Genomic DNA, 21,871 nt, shown 5'->3' with positions numbered 1-21,871 from the left:
AATTCATTCAATAAATATCTATTGGAACCATGAAATTTGGTGATGGGGCAGATGATATTTAGTTCTTTATTTAAGTTATCCTTTGATAGCTGAATTTTGAAAGCACGGTTAACCATAGTGTTGTATGGGACACATGTCTGTGGATGAAAAGAGTCTTGTTTTATGGTTTTAGCTGTATGTGTGCGTTTTCTATAAATCATATATGATAATGAGGAATGTAATCTGCTTATTCTTATATCTAAAAATTGATTGATTTGTTAGACTCTGAGTGAATTTAATATGCAGATCAATTTTATTGAGATTATTTAGAGTAGATGCTGCATTAACAACTCTATCATCTAGGATCACAAATGTGTCATCTACATCTCTCTCTCTCTCTCTCTCTGTCTCCAGTCGTTCCACTCATGACTGAGTATCGTGACCCAAGGAAGTTGTTGTTTCTTTTATTTGATACCACTCTGTACATACTTGCGTTTTCCGGATAGTAATTCTCCATGGTAAATCCATAATCTGTCTTACTTGATCAACCCATCTTTTTGCGACCCGTCCTTGTGCCAGAAACTTTTCCTTGGACAATTCATTTTTCCAGGTTGTCATCCTCCCTTCTCATAATGTGACCAAAGAATTGCAGGATTTTTCTGGTACACAGCTTGGCATAAACTTTCTTGTATTACAATTTCCCGAATGACAGAAGCATTTGTTCGCCTGGCTGTCCACGGTATTCAGAACATCCTTCTCCATCACCACATTTCAAAGGCGTTGATTCGGTTCCTGTCTTTAGCTTTCATGATCCAAGTTTCGCATCCATACAGGAAGATCGAGAACACAAGCGAATGGACTAAACTTTTTTTTGCATTCATAGATATTGCTCTATCTTGCCAGATCTTCTTTAATTTTACCTAGCCCAAAATAATGTGTGTTTAAAGTCGTTGTCAATGAAATGGTGGTCTAAAAAATCTAGGTATACAATTCCAGAGGCTGATAATTCCATTGCCAAACCATCTTGTTGATAAATAATATTGTTGAACATGAAGAAGTTGTTATTAACTACTAATTTTAAGATGATCATGAAATAATTTATTTCATGTTCGCTTAAGCAACTATGTGTGTTTAAATTCTTCTCAATAATAGGAAATAATTTTTTGATATTAATGATGGGGTACATGTTCACAATATCAAAAGAGTTTAGAGAATGGTGTGGTTGAATTCTAAAGTTATTTAATTTCTCAATTAGTTCTATGGTGTTTTCTACAGACTTATTTGATAAAAATTTGTCATTATTCTTAAGAAACTTCTGAATGAATTGTGCTAATTTATTAAGTGGAATTGGTCTGTAATTGATAATTGGTGGAATGAGGACATCAGTCTTATGAATTCTAGGGAGAGATTTTGCAGTTGGCAGGCCTGGATTCTTACTCAGCTTTTTTTTAACACGTTGAGCACCAAGCGACCCCATTTGGGTACATGAAAGTAGTCAAGTTTCTGAACTTCGCGTCCCCATATGGGGTCATACGTTCTTTCTAAATCGAGAACTTTTCAAACTCATTTGTGTGCGCAGTAAGTATGTGTTTCAAAGCTGTATAAAGTCTCTTCCTGCCAACTGCTGGTTGTCTATTTAAATATGTGCATAATCCACCTTCCATTCTTCAATTCCTGTTTTGGCGCGACCCCATATGGCTATGTCAAGAGTGCTTTGTAGGGTGACAAAATCATTATCTATCTCGTGCACAGATTGTTTATGTAAGTGTACAGTGCTGTGTGTTTTCTTTTCTTGTTTAAGTCGTTATGAGTAAATCGAGCAGTAAAATACTTAGTGCAGATAGTCTGGACGTTATATCAAACAAGTCGGACAATGATTATCTAGACAAAGTGTATAGTTACAGTGATTTTGAACCCAGTACAGAGCAAATGGCGATCTCACACGTTCATCCACATTGATGAATTACAGTTTTCAGCATACACTTCCCCACTGTACTCCGGGTTTCGAAGCCAGCTGTTGCAACAGTTATGACCGTCTTCAGGGATATAATCACTGGTTTGCCATGTCGCACAGTCATCGCTGCTAGGTTCCCTTACTCAAATTAAAAGTTATACAAACACAATTATATACTTATTCAGTATTCCATAACTACTAATTCTTCTTATAATGTTATTCTCTTACATCCTAATTTACCAAATTCACATGATTTTCGCTTTATATATCTATATTTTATACAAAAATTTCCTAACCTAGAATCGGAAGATCCTCATTTACAAACATTTCTTGACCTAAAATCAGGGATCATACATTTTTACAGCTCCAATATGAACAAGCTAACACATACCTCATAATCAACAGCATTTAATGCGTCCCTGCAAAGGAAAAGGTAAGTATGACCGAGCGTCTGGACAATAACTGCTGTTCAAGTACAACCCCATACGGGGGCGCGTGTATGTGTACAATTCATAATGACTAATACAAGCCCATGTGAGGTCACAATATTTTACCTAATATACATAAAAAGTGTACAATAAGTGTATAATAAGTGTATAATAAGCGATCATTTGCTTGGTGAACGTTTTGGCACCAGGGAGTAAGTCTATGTTATTAGCTCACATCACTAGACAGCAATTCTATGAAATTTGGTCTGGCACTCAGTGTGTTAATGCTCAGTAAATAAGAATGAAGAGTTCTTAAGGATTTTTGTTTAAGGAGATGTTGAACCTGTTGAGTAGGATCTTTCTTTATTATAGAAAAGGAATTATTACTGAAGAAAGACCGGGGGAGTTGGCTATGCAGTTAGGGGCGTGAGCTTATATCTGGGAGATCGTGGTTTCGAACCTCACTGCCGGCAGCCCTGAAGACGGTTTTCTGTGGTTTCCCATTTTCACACCAGGCAAAACCTTAATGAAGGCCACGGCTGCATCCATCTCATTTCTAGGCTTTTCCTATTCCATCGTCACCATAAGACCTATCTGCTTCGGTGCGACGTAAAGCAAATAACAAAAAAAAGGAAGGGTAAAAATTTACTAAGGAAATTGTTGGTTTTATTGATGTAATCAAATTTATCCATTACTTCTGTAGTGTTACCTTTGTCAGTATGCCTGCTGTCATTTCTTGATGGTTACAGTACTTTTGCATCCATCTCTTGGCACAGGCCAGAGCATCTCCTAGGATTTTTTTTGAATGAGTTGACAACAGAGGATGGAACTTATCAATTATATTGTCGTGATTTTTGGGTTCTTTAGGTAATGTAGTAAAAGGTGTCCTAGTGGTAGAGATGTTTTTGAGATTGTTGAGCTTTTTATCTAAAGTTGATTGCATTTTTTAAAAGTATAATGAATAACTTATTGTCTACATGGGTTTGAAATAAGTCCCATTGAGCGCTTGATAGTAGGTGAGTTGCTTCGAGGTGAGGCTAATAGTAGGCAATCAGTCTTTCACAATTTACACAATACCCTCTCATGCTACTTGCCCCTTCCACAATGCCCCCGTGATCCTCCTTAGATATTTCCCTCCTCTTTTCCTTTCCTTCCCACCCTCAAAGAAGTGCTCATTATTCCCCACCCTTTTCTCTATCGTCTCCCATACATCGTTCGAGTTGAGCCTCATATTGTAATTCTTTTAAATTTTCTTTCTATTATTAAATATTTTTATTTGGTTTCATTCTTTTTTAATGATTCAAATTCTATTTAAGATTTATATATCTGCTTTGAATTGTTGAAATGAAGTTGTACACTGAATTTCTAAGACATCAATTGCATTGCTTTCCATTCTTAGGCCTAGAAAACACATGCCTACAAGACCTTGCCTAGCAGGAACTATACATTACTGCGTATCACAAGTTCAATTTCATAATGAGTTATCCTTCAAGTTTTCATCTTTGAACAAGTCCTTTAACTCGTGACCTTTAATACAACGTCTTCATATGTGAATGCAGCACAACAGGATTGTACAAGACCTGTTTATCAACTTGAACTTAAAAAAAAAATGTTTTTTAATTACAGTTTTGACTGTGGTCATTGTGTTACGTACATCAACTGGAATTGCTTTGCCGCAAAATAGTGTTAATTATTCTACATACTCTTATGTGTTTTTAGAACTTTATGATTAAATTTTTGCTCTGCTTTGCTAATTGGCTGATGATGACACTTCAAATGTGTTCAAAGCAGTCCCAAATGAACAGATTGTAACTTCTATTTGGTTCAACTTAGTAACAGAGTACATAAAAGGTGGATCCTTCCTTCTATTTAATATTGTGTATTTCTCTATTCGGTACGGAACAATCATGAAATTTCTAACTTTAAATGATAACACTTACCAAGCAAAATCCAAAACTTATATCTACTTAGGCTTTAATATCAAAATTGCTAAGCTAGGCAAAGATATTAATTTTCTCAGACTGTGTATTGCACAAAACGTGGCCCCAAATTTTCTTAAACCTAACAATTTTAAATGCCGCAATTCTCCTAATTGTTGAAGAACACAAATTAAAGTCAAAAAAGATTTGGTTATTCAATGTGATTAAATTCCTTTATAAGAAAAAATATTTCCTGAACAATTGTCTTTATGAGTCCCACCTCAAAGCAACTCTCCTATTATCAAGCACCCATGGGGACTTAATTCAAACCCATGTAGACAATAAGTTATTCATTATACTTTAAAAAATGCAATCAGCTTTAGATAGAAAGCTCAACAATCACAAAAACATGTCTTCGACAAGGAAATCTTTTACTAAATTACCTAAAGAACCGAAAAATCATAACATTATAATTGGTAAGTTCCATCCCCTGTTGTCAACTTATCCAAAAAATCCTAGATGATAATGACAACTTAATCCTATCAAAAGGCCCTAAACATAACTGGCCTAACTGAAGTAAAAGTAGCACAGTCTTTAATATAATCACTGAATCTAAATTAGCTATCAATAAAATGCCCTTAGAATTACAAGATGAAATTAGACTTGACATAAGAAAAAACTTAAAAAGACTTACACCCCTAACGATAATAACAACAGTATTTTGTTCACTTAATGTGAACACTTTTTGAACCATAAAAAGGAAATTAAAGATAATGACCTTATTATTACAAAAGCTGACAAAGGTAACACTACAGTAGTAATGGATAAATTTGATTACATAGAAAAAACAAGAAAATTCTTCAGTAATAATTCATTATCTATAATAAAGAAAGGTCCTACTCAACAGATTCAACATCTCCTTAAACAAACCCTAAAGAAATCTTCATTCTTACTTACTGAGCATGAGAAAACAAGATTATTGAGTATGAATCCAGGCCTGTCAACTGCAAAATCTCTTCCTAAGATTCTTAATAGTGATGCCCCCATTTGACCAATTATTAATTACAGATCCAGCCCACTTTACAAATGAGCACAATTCATTCAGAAATTTCTTAAGAATAATCACAATTTTTTATCTAATAAGTCTGTAGAAAACACCATAGAACTAATTGAGAAATTAAATAACTTTAAAATTCAACCACACCATTCTCTACAGTCTTTTGATATTGTCAACATGTACCCCAGCATTAATATCAAAAAATTATTTCCTGTTATTGAAAAAAATTTAAACACGCATAGCTGCTTAAGCAAACTTGAAATAAATGATTTCATGACAATTTTAAAACTAGTAGTTAGTAACAACTTCTTCATCTTCGACAATATTGTTTATCAACAAGATTGTTTAGCAGTGGGTTCATCAGCCTCAGGGATCTTAGCAGAAATATACCTTATTTTTTAGAACATTATTTCATTGATAACGACGACTTTAAACACATATTATTTTGGGCCAGGTATGTAGATGACACATTTGTTGTCCTAGATGATAAGGAGTTTTTAATGCAGCATCTACTCTAAATAACCTCAATAAAACTTATCCACATGTTAAATTTGCTCTTGAAACAGAATCTAACAAATCAGTTAATTTTCTAGATATAACAATAAGCAGATTACATTCCTCATTATCATATATGATTTATAGAAAACTCACACATATAGCTAATACAATAAAACATTACTCTTTTCATCCACAGGCACATAAATGCACCTCCTACAACAGTATGGTAATCATGCTTTCAAAATTCCGCTATCAAAGGATAACTTAAATAAAGAACTAAATATCATCCGCTCCATCGCCAAATTTAATGGTTATAATAGATATTTTATTGAACGAATTATTAACAAAAATAAATACCATCCTAATACAACACTCTTAAAAGATAACCTTAAACAAGCTGCTTTCTCCACATTCACATTCAATGTAAATGCCTAACAGTATTGCTAACGTCTTCAAGAAACACAACACCATGATTTCTTTTTGTAGTCATTATAGAAACCTTGAATTATTGCATAAATCCAGCTCCTTAAATAAAACCAGTGTCTTTTCTAAGTCAGCCGTATACCATTTTAAATGCAGCAACTACAACTCTTCTTACATAGCTCAAACTGGTCGTAACTTCAAAATTAGATATTTTGAACATGTTAATTGAATAAAATACAACAGATTTTCAGCATTGGGGCAACATATACATGACAAAAACATATTTTCACTACAATAGACCAGGGTATCAAAATTCTCAGCACTCTTAATAAAGGCCCTCTCCTAGACATAACTGAAAACTGTTTTATACACCTTGACCAGTTTTTCAATCCAAACTTTAACCTGAATGATATTTCTGAGAAGCCTAACGCCCTTTTTGATTTTCTCATCTCCATTTAGCTAACATCAAGTCTGCAAGTAATTGATCAATCTTTCACTATACCCCTTCATGTTACTTGCCCCTTCCATAATGCCCCCGTGATCCTCCTTTGATATTCCCCCCTCTTTTTTTCCTTTCCCTCCCACCCTCTAATAAGCGCTCACCCTGTTCTCTATTTATCATCTCCCGTACATCTATCAATTACCACGGCAAGTGGTTCGAGTTGAGCCTCATATCATAATTCTTTAAAAATTTTCTTCCTATTTTAAAAATATTTTTATTTGGTTTTATTCTTTTTTAATGATTTAAATTCTTTTTCAGATTTTTATATCCACTTTGAATTGTTGAAATGAAGTCATACACTGTATTTCTAAGATGTCAATTACATCGCTTTACACTCTTTGGCCGAAAAAACAAATGCGTACAAGACCTTGCCTAGCAGGAACTATACACAATTGCATATCACAAGTTCAATTTCATAACAAGTTATCCTTCAAGTTATCATCTTAGAACAAGTCCTTTAACTCATGATTGACCTTTAATATAACGTCTTCATATGAGAATGTAGCACAAGAACATTGTAAAAGTCCTGCTTATGGACTTCAACTGGAATTGTTTTGGCACAAAATAGTGTTGATCTTTTTATTCTTTTAGCTGTGATAATTGTGTTATGAACATCAACTGGATGTGCTTTGGCACAAAATAGTGTTAATCTTCTACATACTCTTTTTGACTGTGAACATTGTATTATGTGTTTTTAGAACTTTATGATTTTTTTTCTCTGCTTTGCTAATTGGCTGATGATGACACTTCAAATGTGTTGAAACCAGTCCCAAATGTACAGATTGTGGCTTCTGTTTGGTTCAACTTAATAACAGAGTATTGAAAAGGTGGATCATTCCTTGTATTTAATATTGTATAGTTCTCTATTCAATAGAGAACAATCATGAAACTTTTAACTTTAAATGTTTGTGCATTTACGTATGGAAGACCTTTATCTGAATGCAGCATCTTTCCTCGGATTGCCTTCTTGAGTGGCCCAACCTTGTGGAACTGGTGGATGTGGTGGATATGGAAGACATTCACAATGGGTTCTCGGATGATTACAGCTGCTGCATGGGCACTATGAGGCCAAACACTTTGCTGTTGACAAAATGTGGATTTTCTTTCATCAATGAATTTGAAAAAGTTTTACACCTTCAGTACTCAAAAACTGAATAACAGACCCAGATACATTTTTCTCAGTAGGTCACAGTAGGTACCAGCCTAGGGCAGCAGTTTTACGTGTTAATGTTTAACTTTTTCTGCTCGCGGGTCGACAACAGGTCGACAGCTGCCACTCAGCGCTAACGCTTGTATGTTGAGCTCTGGTTAGCACCCAGTTTTGCATCGCATAACTACTCTGTGGATTATATTACTACTCCTATTTATTATTCAACAAGTGATGCTGTCTTCAGGGCACAGTGATAACCAATTTCAGACTTCTTTTAGGATGCAAAGACAATATTATTCTGTTTCCTTTGCGATGTGTATGCTCAATGGAAAGCAATTACGGAAAAGTGGCAGTGCCAGGTTTGACAGAGGATGAAATATTGGCGACAATATTGACTCAATTTATGGACACTGACCATGATAAAAGTGCTATTTATTTGGGGCATCGATGTAAGAAGATCTTTTGCCCTACTTTGCACCATATGTTGTGAACCTGCATGTATTTAGAAATGGTGATGTGTCAAGTGTTTAATGTGAGGAAAGGAACATTAAGGACGACACAAGCACCCGTCCCCAGGTCAGGGATATTAATCATTTATGATTAAGAACCCATAACCCGGCCGGGAATCAAACCTGGTGCCGCCGGTTGACAGGCGGACGCGTTGCTCCCGACACCGCGTGGCCGGACCAGTGACCACGAAAGTAAATGAACTTTTCAAGGCAAGTGATGAAAGTGATGTTTCAGAATGTGGTCTGAGTGATAATAATAATGACAGTGATGTGTGTAATGTTGGGGGAGGTGATATTGTGTTACCACGACCCAGACCTCACCGGGGTCTGCATAACTAAAACACTGCTTGGAGACCGTGGACTACAGGCAATGTATGCCTGCCTAAATCCTCTTTTAAGTCAGTAAGTGGATTTGTAAGCCATGGCAATAGGCCTCTTACAGAATTACAGTACTGGCAATTATTTTTTACAGACCAGCTACTAACCTCCATTACAAATGAGACTAATGAATACGTGAAACTAAAATATCAGAGAAATACTCCACTTCAGAAGCAGTCTATATGGTGTTCATGGAAGGCTATCCTTGAAGAAGAACTGAAGACGTTTATCGGTGTAGTGATAAATGGGAGTGTACAGTAAGGCAGAAATGCAGGACTATTTTAGTGAGGACTGGTTAGATAAGCAGTTATTTTACAAAGATATGTTTCCTAGGGATAGATTTCTATAAATATCTCTCCTCCTCTCAGGCTGACCAGGTAGGATCACAATTAAGGGGCTCTAAATTGAAAAACTTAGTGTCATACTTGGGTACAAAATTCAGAATATCTTTCATCGCAGGGCGAAACTCGAAGTTTTGTGCAGTGGAACCTTACTATGGTGCAGTGACAATTCGAGCACTTATTAGGCCTGATTTACCTTTTACCACTAGGATTATCATTTGGTGACAGAAATTTTGCAGGCTACCATTGAAACAGGTTTTCACGTCTTCACGGACCTGTTTTATACCAATCACGAGTTAGCAGCTGAACTATTGAAACTGAAAAGTCCATGTTACGGGCACTGTAATGGTCAGCAGGAAAGGCCTACATCCCCAGGTGAAAAAGGAAACAATGAAGAAAATGAAACAGCATGACTTAGTAGCAGTGAGAAAAAATTATATCTCATGTGTTTGGAGGGACAAAAGAATTATTGCCATGCTGTGGACATTCTATGACAAGCCCACTAGGTGGTGAAAAGGAAAATGAGGAGAGGAGTTGAGGAAGTTGTCGATAAACCAGTTGTACAAGGTTATAAGTACATTGGAGGAGGGTTGATGTTTCTGACCAGTATGTGAACTCATACCCCTTTACATGTAAGTCAGTTAAGTGGTCGCGGAAGATATTGTTCTGGTTTCTGGAGGTATCCATTGTGAATGTCTACCTTCTCTTTAAGCAATGTCGCATCTGAAGTTCCGCCATCCACTGCAGATGATGACGTGCGACTAAATTGCAAGCTGCATCTGCTTTATCCCCATCCCGAAGGAAAAATGTAGGACTGCACGGTTTGAAGCTTTAGGAATATTGGGGAGGGGGGGCAGAAAGGTTCACTTCAGCAAAACCCGTGAGAAGCAACCAGGACTTCGAGGACTGTGCTTTGAAAAGTATCACATGCTCCAAATATTCTGATGAAAATGTGGGAAAAAGCTATCTCTGTCCTTCTTATGTCTTTGTGTGAAATACTTTTGTATTTTGAACCTGTGCAAAGTTTTTTTGAATATATAAATAAGTGTTTCAGAATACATCTTCCAGTATGGCGAAAAACTGACTGAAATAATTACAAGTTGGGAGACATTATGGCTGGGAAAATATTCAAGGACAAACAGCTATGATCTGATGGTTTTAATGCTTGATTTACTTATAATTCAACACTGATACAAGATGATTTTTGAATTTTGTTTTGGCAGCATATTTAAATGGGTAGTGAGGAATAAAGGAAGGGGTAGTATGTCATTGTGATGTTGCTAGTAAAGTTTCATCCAATTAGTTCTGTGGATCTAGTAATTTAGTGTTGAATTGTTGTCCCAAGTGATTTAGAAATATTTTTCTCCATAGGTGAAGCCTTCACGTATGTGCCAGTTTGTGTAATAAAAAACAAAAAAATAAACCCAATGGCACAACAGCCCTGAAGAGCCATGGCCCACCAAGTAATTGCTGCCCAGCCCCATGGCCTGCAGATTATGAGGTGTTGTGCAGTCAGCACGACAAATGTTTCTGCTGTTTTTCTTGGCTTCATAGTTAGGGGCCGCCATCTCACTGTCAGATAGTCCTTAGTTGTAATCACACAGGCTGAGTGGAACTCCAACCAGCCCTCAGATTCAGGTAAAAATCTCTGACCTGGCCGGGAATTGAATCCGGGGCCTCCCGGTATGAGAGAGTCACGCTACCCCTACACTATGGGGTAGGCAGTTTGTGTCATAGTAATAGGGCAGAAAGTTCCCTTAATTATGTGTCTCACTGTGAATATTGCTCTATACATTTTTCTATGCTCAGCTGTTAGAAATGCTTCAATTGGGCACTCTTTCTCAACAGTGAAGCATGTTACGAACCATCTACAGTCTTCAAATGAGGATACCCAAAATTACATAGTTCTTTTTATTATCAAATGAGACCTTAACTTCAGAATAATAATTATAGTTTAAGCTTGAATTCATACAAAAAACATATCCATACCTTTGTAGTACATACATTAGCAGTATTTATTATATAGTAGTTTAGGGGACATCAGATATATGAATATTGCCAGAAACAGCCCTGAACAGTGCTCTTTTTCTTTCATGAATGCCTGAAGTGTGGTGGCCATTGTTACACTTATACTACGATGGTATTTGCTTTCCTCATGGTGCTGCCATCTTTAGGATATTCGTTACAGTCTTTGTAATGTTATTGTCAATCTAGAGTATTGTGACATGATATATCAAGTTTTAGGTTTCCATTTGACTTGCCCCTACAACGTTAAAAATTAAATAATTGAAAAAGAGGTTCAACCTATTCAATACATAAGAGAAAGAAATGTAGTGATTACATTCTTATTTAATAGTAATTAAAAATGGGCCGGTTTCGACCCTAGTCCAGGTCACCGTCAGCCGTTCAAAACATAAAAAACATGAAAAAGATTAAGTGAACTCTGGATCGGTATAAGATGAAATATAAATTGATGATGAGGGTAGAAATTGTGAGTCACTTAAAAGAAAAACAGTATGTAATATTATGAATGGTAGTACGGCACACGCAATGATAGGTAAAGTCTCAATATGTTTATGAATAGTGGAGAACGGTCAAATGGGTAAGTTTTTACACTCTGTCAGGTACAAAGTCACAACACTATCGAACAACATATGAAGATCCATAAATATGTTGAAGTCGCAGACGAATAGATTTATAGAAGCAAACTGCCAGCTCCCGGTGATCAGCACGGCACTTTCAAGGTCATGCGCTGTGGTCTCGAATGCCAAAGTAGTATCCTGAAGATCCAGTATTTGCCTCGGTTGCGGGAAGTTAAGTACGTATATATAGAAATATACAACACAATTCAGTATAATTAAATGAGTAATTGTGCTCCTGCTAAGTTCTTGGAAAACAGTTGACTTGAAAAAACAATTGTAAAGAGAAAAAATATAATAAAAAGCGCAATATCGGAAAACAAATGAAAACGTATATGCACAGTGCGCTATTTTTTAAATTGAAAAAAATTAGGTCATGAATTGAAGTAGTCGAAGTTGGCGCAAGACAAGAGTTAAAATTTGAGTGAGGAGAACCGAAATGAAGGTAGGTGGTTTTTTTTTTAAATATGTAGAAAAGGTAGAATAAATTAAAAGAGGAAGAGTGATAGTGAAATAAGAGAAGAATAAAAGAAATTGAAGTTAAATGGTGTTGAGGAAGGATAAGATAGGGAAATGAAGGATGGGTAGTTTAGGGTGGGTTATTGGAGGTAGAAAATGTGGGTGGGAACTTTGTAAGGCATGGAAAATAGAACTGGGGTTTTGAAATTTGGAATTTTTGAGAAGAAGAATTAGGAAGTGGAAAAGGATGTTGGGTTTTTCAGAAATGTCGTGAAACTATGCTTGGAGTCTTGTATGTGCTGTCCTATGGCAGAGAATCTGTTGTATGTAATGGCGTTGACATGTTCAGAGTACCTGATATTGAAGTTGCGGCCAGTTTGTCCGACGTAGGAGGAATTGCAGTTGTTGCATTTGAATCTGTATACACCAGATTTAGAAAAAGCATTAGACGTACTTAGAGATTTAGAGTTGTGTAAGATATCAAGATTTCTATTGTTAGTTCTAAAAGAAATTTTCATATTATGATTTTTAAAAATATTAGTTATTTTATAAGCATCCTGAGTGAAAGTGAAGGTGGAAAAAGCAGTTGGTTTTATTATGTCTTTAGATAAAGTGGTTTCTGGACGGTGTTTGAATTTGATGATGATGCGGTTTATGAAGGAGTTGTTAAAGCCATTGAATTTAGCAATGTTGCGGATGGTGTTTAATTTGTTATTTAAATCTTTTTTGGACATAGGGGTGTTGAAGGCACGAAAAATTAAGCTGTTATAAGTAGCACGTTTATGAGCTTGAGGGTGCGAAGAATCTTGTCGTATTGTGGTTGCTGTTTGGGTTGGTTTTCTGAAAATTTTGTAAGATAAAGAAGAAGGATGTCTAGTGATAGTTAGGTCTAGAAAATTAAGAGTTTGGTTGTGTTCTGATTTGAGGGTGAATTTAATGTTAGGGTCTAGGTTGTTGAGATGAAGAAGTGTAGAGGCTGCGTTGGTTGATTCCTCATTTAAAATTACTAATGTGTCATCGACATATCTAGCCAAAAGAGGATGTTGGAGAAATTATTATTATTATTATTATTATTATTATTATTATTATTATTATTATTATTATTATTAATTTTTGTGCTTTCTAAGAAGTCGAGGTAAATTTCAGCAAGAATGCCAGAAGCTGGTGAGCCCATAGCCAAGCCATCTTGTTGATAAATGGTGTTGTCAAAGGTAAAATAATTATTGTTGAGAACTAATTTTAAAATAGACATGAAGTCTTGAATTTCAAGTTTACTTAAGTTACTGAATTTGTTTAGGTTGTTGTTTATAATGGGGAATAATTTTGAAATTGGAATACTAGGGTACATGTTTACAATGTCAAAAGAATGGAGAGAAAAATTTGGTTGGATTTCAAAATTCTTTAATTTGTTGATTAGATCAGAAGTGTTTTTGATAGATTTGTTGGATAAAAATCGATAATTTTTTAGTAAAAATGTTTGGATGAATTTAGAAGTGTTGTATAGGGGACTGGGACTGTAATTGATTATTGGACGGATGGGAATGTTAGTTTTGTGAATTTTAGGGAGGGCTTTGGCAGTGGGTAGTCCTGGGTTCATGTTTATTAATTTAGTTTTTTCTTTCTCCTCACAGATCGTTCTCCACTATTCATAAACATTGTGAGACTTTACCTATCATTGCGTGTGCCATACTACCATTCACAATATTACGTACTGTTTTTCTTTTAAGTGACTCACAATTTCTACCCTCATCATCAATTTATATTTCATCTTATGCCGATTCAGAGTTCACTTAATCTTTTTCTTTTTGATGTGCATTTTTTTCATGTTTTTTTATGTTTTGAACGGCTGACGATGACCTGGACTAGGGTCGAAACCGGTCCCATTTTTAATTACTATTAAATAAGAATGTAATCACTACATTTCTTTCTCTTATGTATTGAATAGGTTGAACCTCTTTTTCAATTATTTAATTTTTAATGTTAATACTTTCATTACAGAACAATGACATTTTTATCTTTAAATTGCCCCTACAATCTAAACCATATTTCACACACTGGGATTTTTTATCTGTATTTATTGTTTTCTTTCAGGGATCAAGTGATGAAGCTGCCACTGTTGAGCTGGTAGAAGTGAAGACTGAAACAGCTAATGTGGTTCCTGATCAAAAGATAGGGAAGATAACAGAAGAATTCATCAAAGAAGAACATGAAATTCAGGTAATAATACAGTTGAGACTCGATTAACCAGTTTGTGGATTCAGTGTCATTATTTTCCCTTATCCAAAAACAGTCATCCATCATCATGTTTGAACCTGTGTTCTTAAATTGGTCTACGTTTAGTTAAATCCAGGTCTTCTTGGCTGTCCTATCCTTCGATAACCAATTCTATTCTCTGTTTTGGCATTACTTCTTTCAGTATACAAACTACCTCACTATAGTTTTCCATTTTATATCTTAACTCTGCCATCTTTATTTCAGTCCATACACAGTACCTCTTGCTACCGTATTTCCTTGTCTTCATATTTCTCTCAAATTTAACTTCTGCTACAACTAGGCTATTTCATTTTCATTAAAATTTTAGCATTGAGTCATTTTACTTCATCTATACTGACCATGTTTTGCAACCAGCAGTTTCTTTATTTTATGACTACATCAGCACACACCAGCCACAGCAACTGGCCACAAAAATGAGAGCTAAATTTGTGCACCACTCCGTGTCAAGTAACAGTCATATAAGGCAGTTTCTGGTGAAGCTATAAAAACTTGCCTGGCATTAAAAGGAGGTGCTGAAGTGACATCCCTCAGCTCACAAACACGTTTGGCAAAAACAAAGCATCTTTGTTTACATCGAGTGAATCTCATCTTATGAGATGTTCAATATAACTTGCCAAATTTCGCCCAGGTAGCTCTTCTCTATGGTTCATGGTATGGGTTATTGTATCATGTCCTAGTTCGTGGACCATGGGCGACAGCTGAGTGGCTTTAGTAAGTGGTCCTGAGATTCCGGATACCAGTTGCTATGAAATGGGAGTGGGTATCTCACATATTCTGAGTCATGGCCCTCCTTGTGCTCAGGTAGCTAGGACTATACAATCCACCATTGTTCCCTAACCCATTAGAGGAGAGATCCTCTCTTGGACTATGTGTAAGTATAGTAGCATCCTGCTTCATGAATTTACCAAACTCAGGACATTTCAAGCAAGCGTCGGACTTATGGAAGTAACAGAGTCCCACTCCCATTTGACAGGTGAGGGACTCCTTGGAAACAACTTTTCGAACAAAATGGAATTCGATGACAAGCTATCAATATTAATGGGACATGGTAGAACTGGCTGAGTCAGCAAAGAGAATGCATCTGTATGTGTTACGCGTAAGTGATATTCAGGTAACGGGAGATAACAAAAAAGAGATTATAAAGTATACTTGACAGGTGTTAAAAAGGGAAGGGCAAAGTCTGGGGTAGGGCTGTTCATCAGGAATATGCTTGCATGCAACAGTGTTCCTTTTAGGCATGTAAATGAGCTAATGATGTGGGTAGATTTGGCAGTTGGAGGAATTAGGACGAGAATTGTCTCAGTGTATTCACCAAGTGCGGGTGCAGATGAGGATGAAGTTGACAAGTTTTATGAAGCATTGAGTGACATCATGGTCAGGGTCAACAGCAAAGATAGAATAGTGCTAATGGGTGATTTCAATGCGAGAGTTGGAAATAGAACTGAAGTATATGAACGTGTGATTGGTAAAAGTAGGGAATATATGGAAACTAATGGGAATGGGAAGTGCTTGCTGGACTTCTATGCTAGTATGGGTTCAGCAGTTACAAATATATTCTTCAAGCATAAGGCTATTCACCACTGCACATGGGAGGCTAGGGGTACCAGATCCATAATAGACTATATCTTAACCAACTTTGAATTCAGGAAATCTGTTAGGAATGTACAGGTTTTTCGGGGATTTTTCGCTGATACAGACCACTATCTGATCTGTAGTGAACTAAGTATCTCTAGGCCTAGGATAGAGAAAGTGAATTCTGTCTGTAAATGAATAAGGGTAGGAAATCTCCAGGACAATGAAATTAGACAGAAGTACATCGATATGATTAGTGAGAAGTTTTGAATGGTGAACAATAAGCAGGTTCAGGATATGGAAAGAGAATGGGTTGCATACTGGGATGCTGTAGTAGAAATAGCAAGGGAATGCCTAGGAACAACTGTGTATAAAGATGGGAAAAAGGTAACATCTTGGTGGAATGATGAAGTGTGAGCAGCTTGTAAACATGAAAAGAAGGCTTATCAGAAATGGCTCCAAACATGGGTCAGTGCAGACAGGGAATGATACGTAGATGAAAGAAACAGTGATACAAGTAGTTGTTGAATTCAAAAAGAAGACATGGGAAGATTTTGGTAGCAACCTGAAAAGGCTAGGTCAAGGAGCAGAAAGACCTTTCTGGACAGTAATAAAAATCTTTGAAGGGGAGGGGAAAAGGAAATGAACGGTGTTTTGGGTAATTCAGGAGAATTCATAATAGATCGCAAGGAATCACTGGACAGGTGGAGGGAATTTTTTTTTTTTTTGCTATTTGTTTCATGTCGCACCAACCCAGATAGGTCTTATGGCAATGAGGGAATATTTTGAAAATCTTCTCAATGTAAAAGGAAATCTTGCTGGTGGTGTCGCGAACAACCAAGCTTATAGAGTTGAGGAAGCGGAAAGGATGGTAAATAAACTCCATTGTCATAAAGCAACAGGGATAGATGAAATTAGACCTGAAATGGTAAAGTATAGTGGGAAGGCAGGGATGAAATGCTTCATGGAGTAGTAAGATTAGCACGGAGTGATGGTTAGGTACCTTCAGATTGGATAAAAGCAGTAATTCCTCATGTCAATAAGCAAGGGAACAGGAAGGATTGCAACAAGTATCGAGGGATCTCTTTGATTAGTATACCAGGCAAAGAATTCTCTGGCATCTTAGAAGGTGGGGGGAGCTTGCGATCAATGGTTGAGAGGAATTTGGATGGAAACCAGTATATTTCAGACAACTGCGTGGCTGTCAGGATCAGATTTTCGATATGTGCCAGGTAATTGTAAAATATTATGAGAGGAATAGACAGTTGTGTTTATGTTTCATAGATCTAGAGAAAGCATATGACAGGTTACCGAGTGAAAAGATGTCCACCATGCTGGGGGACTATGGAGTTATGGAAAGATTATTAAAATTGTTACGAAGTTATCCGTGGAATGTAGAGGTGAAAGAAGGTGCGGGCTGGAATGGGTCTAACTACAAGTCCGAAAGATGAATTAAAATTTCAATAAAGGTTATATTTTCAATAGACAACAAGACTTAACAAATTTTCAGTAGGTGAAATAACAATAAAAGAAAAACACAGGTACAATGATAACTTTACAAGTGAAAGCACAAATTTTAGGGGATCATTACAAGATCTGGGCTATGAGTCCTAAGTTTTATAATTCCTGAGCTCTCAGCTCACAACCACAATTTACCAGAGCAGAAAACCCCTAATTACATGGAGCACTTGCTTCCACCTAGTAATGTCAAGCCTCCTAGAGACATCTTTCAAAAATACCAGAAAGAGCTGACCCGCTCTCCATCTTTCAAGCCTATTAAAGGCAATACCAGACTTTTACACATGATTGCCATCAAGGCACAACTTATAATACCAAGCTCGATAGCTGCAGTCGCTTAAGTGCGGCCAGTATCCAGTATTCGGGAGATAGTGGGTTCGAACCCCACTGTCGGTAGCCCTGAAGATGGTTTTCCGTGGTTTCCCATTTTCACACCAGGCAAATGCCGGGGCTGTACCTTAATTAAGGCCACGGCCGCTTCCTTCCCAGTCCTAGCCCTTCCCTGCCCCATCATCGCCATAAGACCTATCTGTGTCCGTGAGACGTAAAGCCAATAGCAAAACAACTTATAATGAAACAGGAGTATCTAGTACCCAGCCTACTGGGCCTAAATAGAAAACTAACAGGTTAACTTAAATGGCCCTAAACGCAAAAAAAATGGAGGCGTGTACTTGCACTCCTACATGAATACTTGTTAAAACCTAAGGGGCACTAGGCTGATTACACAGGGGCTATTCCCACACTAGGGAGGTGACCCGTATAAGAAAATCTTAATACATTAAGAGTAGGAAATCGGTTATGAAAACGTAGTCACCTCAAATCAGAAATGAAGGGGAGCTTGAGAGGGTAAAGCACTCACTATCCCTGATTTACAGTTAAAGTAATAAGACGTTTTTACATAAGCCGGGCACTAAGTTACATTTTTTGAGAGGTAGGTTACATGAAAATGTTTCGGACCTTCCCCGATGGCTAAACTGCTGAGCTAGCAGGAAATAAGATGTTAAAAGGCTATTACCTTTGTTGAAGAGCTGCTGTCGAAGGAAGAGGCGCTATGCGCCCCCTGCTATACTTCCATACACTAAGCTAGATGTTGTTGAAGTGGCTGAGAGACAAGAAAATCAGCAGTTTTTATACTCTCGGGGAAGATTCGAGAACTTTCATGAATAATTAAGACACACCCACAGGTGTTTATTGGCTAACTAAAATTTACAAATAAAAAATTGGGCAAGAAAGACACAATTGGCTGAAAATTAATGACAGAAATTATTGATTGGCTAACTTCAAAACTGGCAGAAAGAAAAGATTTATATTGCCAACCCACAAATGAAAGAACAAAATTTAGTTATAGGAAAACTTTTGAGTATAAAATATATTCAAAAAAGTTCCATCACTTCGCACCAGGGTGCATGATCATAGTTTTTGTTAGAGACATCTGTGAAAGAATGTCCACACTTTTTGATAATTAGTAAACAAAAACAACACAGTGACATCTTCTGATAAACGGTTGAATTAATTCAGTTTTTAAGTTCAGAGTTTCACCTGTAGGGGAGTACTTTAAGGCAGAAAATTCAAATGTGCAGCGTATAGGTGTACCAACTGGTACAGACCTCCCAACCCCAAAAGCCCATCCAAGGGGTGACACAGAAGTATGTTGAAGAAAATTATTTTCCAAAACAAAAGTCCACCTTTCGTTTAACCCAAAATTAATCATCACTTGAAGAAAATTTTTTGCTTCCTTGCAAATAGATTAGTTGAAGTACATGGAAGAAACATTAATAGATGAAAAAGTCTCTTAATGTTGAATAGAAGAAGAATTTTGAAGAAAGAAATTTTTTTTTTCAAAGTCTTTTTTGTGGATGACTAGATAAATTCCAGCCTTAGAGTGTCTTTCTTGTTGTATACAGCCAAATACATATTGCTAATTTTGACGGCCAGACCAGTCGCTGCTGCCAATGTCCAGTCGAGGTCGCCTGGACCCCTCAAGTTCCCTGAGATACACCTCTCCTACTACTATGAGAGGGTTAGTCTTGCTGAAGGATGCCGCAGAGGCGAAGTGTGTTTACAGTTCCGAGATAAGCTGGCGGATGGTGCGCTGCACATCAGCCTTGGCCGGGAGATAGGCTCCGGCGCACTGTACGCCGGAGGACATCACGGGAGTGGACTGGACCCATACCCCACCACGGTGGCGGTAAGGCTACGATGGGCTGCGGGGCACTGAAACAATAAAATCTCGGCTGCAGAATTGTTGTTGGTAACTTGTGCTTTAGGGTACGATCTTATAGGGGAGGCAGAGGGGCCAGTGGAGTGGATTTTTTTTTTAAAGCCACTAGTATGGTTTAGCAGGAGACGGGAGTTTGGTAATGGCCGTAAGGGAAAGGAGAGCAGAGTAACTGGAGAGGAAGGTCATACATATTTATACAGAGCAGATGAGGAAACAAAGGGCAGAAGGCCTAACATTTATAGAAAATATAACCTTTACACCGTTGCAAGACACAGATGGCAAGTTAACAATTACCTTACACAGGTTTCACCTGAAACAGGTGAACCCTAAAGATTCTCTCGGTGGCTGGATTGCTCACTAATAAAGTTACTGGAGTTAGAAAACCTGATACACGGCCCATGAAATCTGGGGGCAAGCTTGCCTGCAGGAACAAAGTTTTTGACCATTACCTGATCTCCTATTTTTAAATTGGTGGGCCTCCGTCCACGATCATATCTTTCCCTAACCTTTTCATGAGAAACTTTAAGATTGGCCTTAGCCTTCTTCCAAAGATCTCTAATATTATCTGGATATATTGTGTCAGGTAGAATATCACTAAGAGACCACAGGTTAGAGAGCAGCGTGTTGGGTACAAACTTAAACATCAAGGAAGCCGGAGTAAACTTATGAGATTCATGAACCGCCGATTTCAGAGCGAAAGCTAACCAATGCAAGGACTTGTCCCACCTAGAATGATCATCATGATGATAGGCAATTAGAGCCGACCTCAGATTACGATTGACTCGTTCAGCTAGAGATGGTTGAGGATAGTATGCAGAAGTTGTTACATGTGAGATGGATAGGTCAAAACAGAATTTACGGAAGAGATTGGAGGTAAAGGCTTTAGCATTATCAGACACTAAATATTGACATGGACCAAAAGAAGCAAAGATGGAATTTAAACACGAAATAGTATACTGAGCGGTAGCCAGCTTAGTTGGAAATAACCAGGCAAATCTTGATAAACTATCCACACACACAAGAATGAATTTGTTGGCGTTCCCCTTTGATTGGGGGAAGGGTCCTACGTAGTCGATATAGAGACGTTCCATGGGGCGCGACGCTTGATGAGAAGACAATAGCCCTTGCTTAGTGGACATGGTAGGTTTACTAAGCCAACAAGTTTTACAAGCCTTTACCAATTCACAAATTTCACCGTCCATACCTTTCCAAATGAACATTTCTCGGATCTTTTCTCGGGTTTTAAAAATGCCTAAATGCCCCCCTAATGGGGTCTCATGGTAGTACTTGAGGATCATAGGTACAAGGACAGCTGGAACCACAACTTTCATCTTCTTATCATCCCCCGATGGGCAACATAAAACACCGTTCTTCAATACATAAGGGACGACATGTTCCCCAGAAGAAAGGGTTTCCACAATAGGAGTTAGCACTGGATCTTCACGTTGATATTTTTTAAGATCCCTAAACAACATGGGAGCATCCGTTAGTATGGCATGTACACCAGGAGATATGGACTCGGGAAGTGAAGAACTGTGATCTTGTTCAAGGGGCTCTACATCATTGGAAAACATACGGCTTAGTCCGTCAGCCACAACATTTTCAGTTCCTCTTATATGCCTAACATCAAATTGGAAGGCAGAAATTCTGATGGCCCAGCGGGCTATGCGACCAGTGCGACGCGGCCTAGCTAAGACCCAACCACTGATCTCTATACATGGATGGCTGGTAGCTTGGGTAGCAGTAAGTCGAATAGAAGATGACTGGCGTAGTAAGATAGCAGCGAGCGCACGGTGCAATAGACCACGAAGAGCGCGCTTCGTTTGTTAATGCTTAGTTCAGTGACGACAGGTCTTTTGATTACAGTTCCACGAGTGTTTTGTGCTGTGTTATTGCAAAGGAAATAGTAGTGTATTTTACGAATCTAGGTTTGTTTCCTTATAGTATGCTTGTGAATTACAAAGATTCAATTTCAGTGTGTATGTGTTTATGTGAAATCTGAATAAAGAAACATCCTACGGGGTATTAACATGCCATAGTGTTCAGCTTA

The 21,871-nt window shown here is 37.4% G+C and overlaps 1 protein-coding gene across 2 annotated transcripts in view; it reads left to right on the top strand.

Moving 5' to 3' along the window:
• Positions 1-21,871, top strand: part of LOC136885766 (zinc finger protein 211) — a 196,595-nt gene that overhangs the window by 126,021 nt on the left and 48,703 nt on the right. For both annotated transcript variants that reach the window (XM_068230215.1, XM_068230216.1), the window contains one exon: positions 14,328-14,453. In XM_068230215.1, coding sequence (XP_068086316.1) covers positions 14,328-14,453 — 126 coding nt within the window. The remainder of the gene's footprint in view (positions 1-14,327; positions 14,454-21,871) is intronic.

Source organism: Anabrus simplex, chromosome 14 (assembly GCF_040414725.1).
Source record: "Anabrus simplex isolate iqAnaSimp1 chromosome 14, ASM4041472v1, whole genome shotgun sequence".
Taxonomy (NCBI): Eukaryota; Metazoa; Arthropoda; class Insecta; order Orthoptera; family Tettigoniidae; genus Anabrus; species Anabrus simplex.
The sequence above is the reverse complement of the archived record's forward strand: the minus strand, read 5'-3'. Positions and strand labels throughout refer to the sequence as shown.